At 37.8% G+C, this 10,221-nt stretch overlaps 1 protein-coding gene across 1 annotated transcript in view; it reads left to right on the forward strand.

Annotated features, from left to right (window-relative positions):
• LOC124589804 (FERM, ARHGEF and pleckstrin domain-containing protein 1) overlaps positions 1 to 4,290 on the forward strand; it is a 747,858-nt gene extending 743,568 nt beyond the window's left edge. The window contains exon 23 of the mRNA XM_047131595.1: positions 87 to 4,290. Within this exon, the coding sequence (XP_046987551.1) occupies positions 87 to 332 (246 nt within the window). The 3' untranslated portion in view covers positions 333 to 4,290. The remainder of the gene's footprint in view (positions 1 to 86) is intronic.
• Positions 4,291 to 10,221: the final 5,931 nt, after the last annotated feature.

The raw sequence follows: 10,221 nt of genomic DNA on the forward strand, positions 1-10,221 counted from the left end.
AGTCATTGCCATTATTGTGTGAGCTTAAATTGATACATACAGTTATTTAACTTGGTATTTCTATTAAAAAACTTACTCTGTTGCAGGATGATTTTCCTTTGGCCAGTTTGCCTCTTCTTGGATATACTGTAAGCACACCTTCTGAGAAGGATGGAATACAGAAAGATTATGTCTTCAAACTCCAATTCAAGAATCATGTGTACTTCTTTCGTGCAGAAAGTGAATACACCTTTGGCAGGTGGATGGAAGTCATAAGCAGCGCAACACAGCACTCGGGACGCATTCGTCTCTTCAGTAGAAAAGATAGTGCACTAGAAGATAGTCACAGATAAAACCATGTTTGAAATAATGGAATATCCATATTCACCCTCCATTTTACATCACAGGATCAATGCTATCAATGTGTTCCTTCTGAGCTACAGTATTCCATTTTTTGTACTTATAGTTCATTTTATAACCAGCTGTTGTTTGTAGCCTATTTGAATACTGTCATCTGTTTTATCTGTCTACAGTAAAAGTAAATAAGGCCTACAATTATATGCAAGAGATTTCATGGCTGTTTTCCATCTGTGATATGATCCAACTGAAAGACATCAGGGCATGCTGAATAGCAACAAGTCTCTTCTGCTGCTTCTTTATTTTTTTAATAAACTGCAATATGGTTATTGCCAAAATTCTAGCTTTTTTACTTGAGAGTATGTTACTGCAAATATTAACTTAGAAGCACTAGATGCATATATAATTGCTTAGATTCTGTTGTAAATGCACATACCTTTCTTTGTAATACTCCTGCACGTCATTCAGTCACATTTTGTGTGTGACTGTAATTCAGTTCTTATAAGGGAAAGTGTAAAATATGCAAGTCGTGAAAACTTTTCAGGTTAGGATTTGAATTATTCCTTGCAATACTCCAGCATTAATATTTTATGAAGTTTATCTATTAAACAATCACATCTGATGTACATTCCACAGTGAACTGGCTAAGGATACAGATTATGAATATATAGTTATCTAACTTCTCCTGTTTACCTTCTGTTTCCCTTCTCCCGATCATCACTCTTGAGTGATTATTTGTGTGTCCTGCTGTTGTTTTGTAATGTTCATTCTATTCATCAAGATTTTTTTGTAACATCTTCTCATCTTGTGGTTATTTTAAAGTAAATTTCAAATGTTGCAATTGTTTTTAACATTAACAGAGTGTGAATATGGTTTCAGGTGTGAGATAGTATTTTATTCAATCTTCAGCACCTTTAGTGATCAAAAAATTATGACATGATGTGCATGTAGTTTTATAACAAATAAGAAAACATGATCAGTTGATCTCTTCTGTGAAACTGTGTACCATCTATGAAGTGTGTCATTTACACTATATAACTGAGAACCTACAGGTTACTTTTTTACTGTGAGTTGTAAAATGATAGCTAAAGATTTCTCCATTGCTGTATGGAATATGTTACTGCAAATTGTCATTTGACTTTTCTTCATATCTGCAGTTTCAGATTCTCAACATTTAGTGTTGTTGATGACAACATTTTCAGTTAATTACTTGTTTTATGTTCAAGGTACATTTCTGAAAATTAAGATTTAAATGAAGAGACAAATGTTCATATGTCAGGTCTAGGATGTATTGTAACTGTTTTCTTACCATTTTCTTTGTTGCTTTTTATTACACTGTGGGCATACACTTGCAACCAAAGTTATAACTGTATGGAAAACAGGGAAAAAATCAGATGAAGAAGAAACATCTATAGCAAATCCAAAACCATTGACAAAATATTAATGAATCCCATCGTTCAGAAACCAGAAACTCGTCTTCCACATTAGAAGAAATGGAGCATGCTCCTGACCTGCAAGTTTGGAGGTGCGTGCCTTTTATTTGTGCCAATGGATTTGTTGCACATTTATTTTGCAGACAAGCAGGCTAATTTATCAGTGTAAACAGTCTTCTTTACTTCTGTGATATGATATATTCATCCCCAGTGTGTTAAAGAATACAAGGAAGTACTGTATTCAAAATACAAAAAGTGTAAAATCCAGATAAACTCAATGCAAAGCAGGAAGAAACTCACACTTTCTAATTGTTGGAACAGGAACAGTTGGAGCTTAGATAAAAGTCACACAAATGAAAAAATGTTTTCTTTTTATCTTTTTTCTGATTGCTTACTATGCATTTTCAGTGCGTACATAAATTTTATGTCTTTGATTAGCTTTTCTTGAATGTGAGGACCTCATTGGCAGTAGTTGGAATTCAATCTTAGTTCATACAGCAGGCTGTTATTCCCTTGTAACTCTTAATATTGGGACTGGGTGACTTTTACGTTCATGAAGCTGTATGCTGTCCTTTACCTTTTCCTATTTTCTATCTGTTTCTTCCCTACAACACTAGAACAACTTCAAGAGATAAACTCTGCTTTTTCAGTTGTTGTTTGTTAGTCAAACTGTAATTGCCCCTATTTTTGAATTTGGTGAGCCCACACTCTTTTTCTGTCTCATGCATCACAAATATCATCAGGCTGCACAGTTCACTATAAATGTTAGAATATATAGACTGATAAAAATGGCACTCATGTGAAATTTATTCCAGGTGCCATTGCTCATGTAAATGTGACACTTGGTTAGAGAAAACATCTTATTGATAAATTATATATAGAAAAGAAATAAAGCATTTATTATGGAAGTTGCTGTAATGATAGTGAAAGTGGTAGTATGGAAGTGATAGTACTAGTAATTGCTATCTAAAAAGTCGTACCGTTTTCTTCTTATCTTGAAGAAACAAAAGGAAATCATTAGAAGCAGTTATTATGAAGTCTGACTTAAATGTTTGATGAATTCCTGTACTTGTGTAAAGTAGCTGACTCTACCAAGGAAGAAGAAATTTTGTGATCACTGATTTTACAATTTTTCTAATTGAGATTGACCTTGTTATAGAAAACTGGTATCATCATTGTTTAGAATTATCTGCTTCAGACCATTCAGTAGCAGTGAATACCTTGGATCAAATAGAACCAAAGGCTAAGCTCGCTCCCCCCCCCCCCCCCCCTCCCCCCATTGTGGATTACCAGGGAGGGAATTCACATGAACTTTCACATCTGTCACTTCTGTCACTTGGGAAGTGTCCATTTGTGTTTTCATTTTATGTGTGGTGACAGTGAAGAGAAATTGAACACTTCATTTTCTCACTTTTTTGTGTGTGATCCAGTGATATTTTCTTGGCACAATTATTTTCATGCCAGAAAACCATATTTAGTGTCACTATAACCATGCTGTGTGCCAGTGTAACAGAACTCTTACCTTACTCTGACAGTGTTTCTCCTGTGGCCTTGTAAAATAAAAGAGAGAGAAAATGAAGAGTCTGAAAAATTACTGGAGGCATGTAAAATTTATGAGGACAGTCCCCATAGTCCAACACTTATTAGAATAATGATAACACTTACAGAATTAACAAAATTGGGGTTGTCAGTTTTAGCCACCATTACATTTTGTGCAACTTAGTGCAAAAGAAAAACTAATTTTGCCTCAAAAGGCCTAATATGTATGCTATGCATGTCTTGGCATACCTGTTCTACACATTTTAGTGAACCTTAATTTGTGATAATTGTGTTTTGTGCCCTTTATTGGCATAAATGTGTAAATACTGAAAAGTTGACTGGCAGTTTAAGTGTCTTTTATTCCAAAATTTATTATTCCAATGTTGCATTTGTTTAATGTCAAGAGTCATATTTCTTGCAAGAGACATTAATTTTGTGGTTGTCAGTTTGTTGTAAAATTGTTGGCATTTAAGTCACTGTAGTCGCTATGTATTCTGTTGAAGTTTCTGGCAGAAGTCTTTCTTATTGTCATTATCCCTCTTCTTAGAATTAATGTGATGTTACAAGTGATATTGTTGACATTTCTGAGGACACGTATCCATCATGAATATTGTTATTTATTTATTTTTTTGCAAGTTGCTTTTGTACATAACATCATGAACTGATAGAAATTTCTGATTTCTACTTTGAAGAGAAGTTTTCTGTATTGCATTTCAATGCTTTCCATTTGTAATAGTTTAATGAAACAGACATAATGTAAATCTATTTTTATGGAATATTTTTACTTGTAAGTTTGTAATATTTCTGTTCATCAATTGTGATTTATATAGAATAAAATTAGTAAAAGTTCAAGAAATATTGTGCTCAATAGAAGTTAACATTTATTATATCAATACTGAAATTAGAGATATCTGCAGGTATTCCTGTTATTTGTTGTGACAGGGAGGATATGTCAAGATGTATTAAATATTTAGAAGTCCTACCAGCAATCTTATTACACTGGAATTTGTCTTATGGTGGTATGTTGGTGTCTTTCACATGTTCCACAATGTAATGTTATCAGCCACTCGAGGGAGGGATGGAGTGGCAATAGGCTCAATATTTTCAGATCCATTATAGTACAGATGTTCTCCAAAAGATGTTACAGGCAATAAAAGAGCCAGTTATAATAGTAATAGAAGGTACTAATAGAAGGTACACACTGACAACAGCTTGTTACCCACCCAGTTGTATTTGATAATAGCACAGAACCTTTGAAAAGTGCATATTTATACCGGAAGAGTTTATCCATTCACAGACTGTGCTTAATAAATCCCATCATTAAGGAGAGCTTCAGGAATTTGTATCTGCAGTGGCACAAGTAGCTCTATTGTAGGCTATTTTTGTAAAGTGGCTAATAAGCAATTGCAATTAATGTTAATCTGCTCACATTTTAAATTATGGGAATCAATTTGGGATTCATATATTAGGAGAACTGCAAGTACTTTGAAAACAGTGATTGCTCTTCTGCCTGCAGTACTCAGCTGTTGTTTTTATCTTATATTTCCTACTAAGCATACTTGTCACAGAAACTGTCAATTGCTTACAAGTATGTAACAAAATAGTTTAAATCAGGCAAGTAAGTGAAGATAGGTTAAATAAAATGTGGCAAATCAATTGATAACTTTTGAGGCAAGATTTTCTATGAATTGTACAATGAAATTATGTTGCTTGCAGTATTAATTCAGAACTTACCATTTTACTTAGAAAACAAGTGGTCTGTCCATTGTAGAAAACTGTTTTGGATGAGCTGTAACACCTTACTGACAGCTAACTCATTGAAACTGGAGAATCAGATTGCTTTTGATAAGAACAGAAGACAGAAATGTCTGTAGCACTGGGAGAATTAACTGGGCTCAGCTTCTTGTGATTTGTGGAGCTTAATATAAGCCTAAAACATGATAATTCATGTGTAATATGAACCTACAAATACTGAGTATTACATCTGTGTTATTTTGCTAGTTGCCTGAGTAGTGGAGATCATTTTGTGGTTCCATTTACCATATAAAAACTATTAAGATGTCAATAGCATAGAAGTACAGCTTATTTGAACAGAAGAGAAAAATCATGAACAACTGCAGGTGGCCTGACATCCAGATAAATGGCAAAAATAGATTATGAAATCTCTGACTTTCAGAAATTTTACCCAAAGCAGTCCACTCCACAGGATAGAGTAAATTTGTTCCTTTTTTCTCATGAATGTATCAAAATAGCCATGTTGTCCACCAGTCGACGTGCAGGCAGGGGAATCAGGACGCAATCAGTGTAAAGACACTTCAGCTATCAAGATATTACCAGTAAATTTTCAGTGTGTTCGGAATAAAGTTCCTGAATTTAATGCCCTTGAGGAAGCGTGTGGTGCGCAAATTATTCCCGGGACTGAGACCTGGCTGAACCCTGAGATAGGAAGTTCTGAAATATTTAGTGAGGGTTGGAACGTGTATCAGAAAGACAGATTAGACACTGTAGGAGGTGGTGTCTTCATTGCAGTTGACAAAAATATTGTGTCTACTGAGGTTGAAGTAGTGTGTGATTGTGAAGTTATCTGGACATGTTTAACAGGGTTAAGAGAAATAAAGATAATTGTTGAGTGTTATTACCGGCCAACAGGTTCCACCGTGTCAGTTCTAGCCCACACTCTGTATCGCAGAAGTACCCGGATCATGCTATATTAGTCGGAGGCGACTTCAACCTACCTAGTGTAGACTGGGGTGTCTATGGATTCATTACAGGTGGTACAGACAAGCCGTCGTGCGAATTACTTTTGAACACATTATCCGAGAACTGTCTTGAGCAGCTAAATCGACACCCAATGCGTAATGGAAATATTTAAGATCTGGTTGCCACGAACAGACCAGATCTCATCGACGGTGTCAGTGTTGACACAGGGATTAGTGATCATGATGTTGTCATTATGACTATGGTTATGAAAGTTAAAAAGTCGGTCAAGAAGGCTAGGAGAGTATTCTTACTAGAAAGAGCAGATAAGCAGTCGTTAGCATCCCACTTAGTAAATGAATCGACTTCATTTACTTCCGGTATGATGGACGTGGAAGAATTATGGGCAAATTTTAGACACATTGCAAATCATGCATTGGACAAGTATGTGCTGAAAAAGTGGGTTACGGAAGGAAAAGACCCACCAAGGTTTAACAGCGCAATTCGGAGAATGCTCAGGAAGCAAAGACAGTTGCAAGTTGCACTCACGGTACGAGAAAGATCGGGAGAATGAGGACAGGCAAAAGTTAGTAGAAATTCGTGCTGCTGTAAAAAGAGCTATGCGCGAAGCATACAACCATTACCACCGTCATACCTTAGCAAAAGATCTCGCTGAAAACCAAAGGAAATTCTGGTCTTACGTAAAACCAGTAAGCGGGTCGAAGGCTTCCATCCAGTCACTCACTGATCAGCCTGGCCTGGCAACGGGAGACAGCAAAACGAAAGCTGAAATTTTAAATTTAGCATTTGAGAAATCTTTCATGCAGGAGGATTGTACAAACGTACCGCTATTTGAGTCTCTTACAGATTCCGGTATGGAGGACATAGTGATAGACATCCCTGGGGTTGTGAAGCAGCTTAATTGGTTGAAAATAAATAAATTGCCAGGTCATGATGGGATTCCAATTCGGTTTTACAGAGAGTATTCTACTGCATTGGTTCCTTACTTAGCTTGCATTTATCACGAATATCTTGCCCAATGTAAAGTCCCGAGTGACTGGAAAAAAGCGCAGGTGACGCCTGTATATAAGAAGGGTAGAAGGACGGATCCTCAAAATTACAGACCAATATGCTTAACATTGGTTTGTTGCAGGATTCTCGAACATATTCTCAGTTCAAATATAATGAATTTCCTTGAGACAGAGAAGTTGCTGTCCATGCATCAGCATGGCTTTAGAAAGCATTGCTCCTGCGAAATGCAACTCGCCCTTTTTTGACATGATATCTTACGAACCATGGATGAAGGGTATCAGATGGATGCCATATTCCTTGACTTCCAGAAAGCGTTTGACTCGGTACCCCACTTCAGATTCCTAACTAAGGTACGAGCATATGGGATTGGTTCCCAAATATGTGAGTGGCTCGATGACTTCTTAGGTAATAGAACCCAGTACGTTGTCCTCGATGGTGAGTGCTCATCAGAGGTGAAGGTATCATCTGGAGTGCCCCAGGGAAGTGTAGTAGGTCTGCTGTTGTTTTCTATCTACATAAACGAGCTTTTGGATAGGGTGGACAGCAATGTGCGGCTGTTTGCTGATGATGCTGTGGTGTAAGGGAAGGTGTCATTGTCGAGTGACTGTAGAAGGATACAAGACGACTTGGACAGGATTTGTGATTGGTGTAAAGAATGACAGCTAACTCTAAATATAGATAAATGTAAATTAATGCATATGAATAGGAAAAAGAATCCCGTAATGTTTGAATACTCCATTAGTAGTGTAGCGCTTGACACAGTCACGTCGATTAAATATTTGGGTGTAACATTGCAGAGCGATATGAAGTGGGGCAAGCATGTAATGGCAGCTGTGGGGAAGGCAGATAGTCGTCTTCGGTTCATTGGTAGAATTTTGGGAAGATGTGGTTCATCTGTAAAGGAGACCGCTTATAAAACACTAATACGACCTATTCTTGAGTACTGCTCAAGCGTTCGGGGTCCCTATCAGGTTGGATTGAGGGAGGACATAGAAGCAATTCAGAGGCAGGCTGCTAGATTTGTTACTGGTAGGTTTGATCATCACGCGAGTGTTACGGAAATACTTCAGGAACTCGGGTGGGAGTCTCTGGAGGAAAGGAGGTGTTCTTTTCATGAATCGCTAGTGAGGAAATTTAGAGAACCAGCGTTTGAGGCTGACTGCAGTACAACTTTACTGCCGCCAATTTATATTTCACGGAAAGACCACAAAGATAAAATAAGAGAGATTAGGGCTCGTACAGAGGCATATAGGCAGTCATTTTTTCCTCGTTCTGTTTGAGAGTGGAACAGATGTAGAGTCAGAACCAGAGAAGTAAGAAACACTGAAAATAAGAATTCCGAAGAGTATGTTTCTTGTGGAGAAGAAAGTGATAGGTTGGGGAATGTTAAAAAGAAAGTCTGGGTCATTCAGACGCCAGGATGAGAGAGATCTATCTGTAGTGAGGATGTGAGAAGATAAAGATGAAGGGAGTGGCATCAGAGAGCAGATCAGAGGTGGTGCACTGGCAAGCATTCTGCCAGGTTGTGTCCGTAGATGATAAGGACGTAGTGAGAAGTAAAGATAGGCAAGAGAGGTGAGAAATGTATAGTGCAATTAAGAATTAGGGGAAAAATAAAGAAAAGAAATGAGTTTTATATATAATGAAAAAAAGAGGGAGGGGGAGATTGTTAACTGAGACAAAGTCTACAAGAGTTCGGGATTTGTTGGATGACTCTAGGAGTATACTAAAATCCCCCGCATATTGCTTACATAGAGATTGTGAGGGCAAGATTAGAATAGCTACAGCACACCCAGATGCATTCAAACAATAATTCTTCCTGTTCTCTATATGGAAACAGAACAGGAAGAAACACTAATAACTGGTATAATGGGATGTACCCTCTGCCATGCACTTCACAGTGGTTTGCAGAGTATGGATATAGATGTAGATGTAAATGAAAACAAAGATATAGTAATCATCAGAACAAAAACATACTATAGAAAAAATATGGTGGGAATGATATGTTGTAAGAGATGAATTTGAAAAACAGTTCTGGTTTTCGTAATTTCAATAGGATGTCGCCACTTGATTTTAAAATTCTAATGAGTATTATAGGGCCTGTTGTCTCAGAGAGAGACACAAATTTCAGAAAAGCACTTGCTGTGAAGCAAAGACTTGCTGTTACTCTTCGCTTTTGACATCTTGAGATTCCTGACAATGCCTTGCATTTTTATTCCACATTTCCAAACCAACTGTACCTCGAAATAGTTCCAGCAGTTTGTGAAGGTTTGCTTGAAGGATTGAAGGATTAAAGGATTATGTAAAGGTAATTCAGTTAATAGTACTAACACATATATTTAATTTATCAGAGATTTATTTTTATATGTATGTTAACACTCTGCCATCTGGTGACACCACAGTGGTGTCATGCGCAAAATAGCAGTCAACGGCCGGCGACACCACGGTGGTGTCGTGTGCCTAGTATCGGTCAGTGGCCAGCGACACCACAGTGGTGTTATGAGCATAGTATCATGCAGTGGCCGGCGACAGTACTTTAGTATCTTTTGCATTCTGTTGGTGTTTATTTTAGGTAACAATAAGTTACACACATCATGAAACTTCCTGGCAGATTAAAACTGTGTGCCTGACCGAGACTCGAACTCGGGACCTTTGCCTTTCGCGGGCAAGTGCTCTACCAACTGAGCTGCCGAAGCACGACTCACGCCCGGTACTCACAGCTTTACTTCTGCCAGTACCTCGTCTCCTACCTTCCAAACTTTACAGAAGCTCTCCTCGCAGGAGAGCTTCTGTAAAGTTTGGAAGGTAGGAGACGAGGTACTGGCAGAAGTAAAGCTGTGAGTACCGGGCGTGAGTCGTGCTTCGGCAGCTCAGTTGGTAGAGCACTTGCCCGCGAAAGGCAAAGGTCCCGAGTTCGAGTCTCGGTCGGGCACACAGTTTTAATCTGCCAGGAAGTTTCATATCAGCGCACACTCCGCTGCAGAGTGAAAATGTCATTCTGGGTACACACATCATGTTTTTGTTTTTATTATTACCTGTGCCCTTTCATCGTGGCAGGTGAAAGAGACGGTACAGTTATTAATGATGAATGCACGGAGCATAACTTGGAGGTTGCCACTATATCGCATATGTCTCGTCATGATCTGGTTGACAGACTTTCCGGTCACATAAAGCAGCACCAATG

The sequence above is a fragment of the Schistocerca americana genome, chromosome 2 (assembly GCF_021461395.2).
Source record: "Schistocerca americana isolate TAMUIC-IGC-003095 chromosome 2, iqSchAmer2.1, whole genome shotgun sequence".
In the NCBI taxonomy this organism is placed as follows: domain Eukaryota; kingdom Metazoa; phylum Arthropoda; class Insecta; order Orthoptera; family Acrididae; genus Schistocerca; species Schistocerca americana.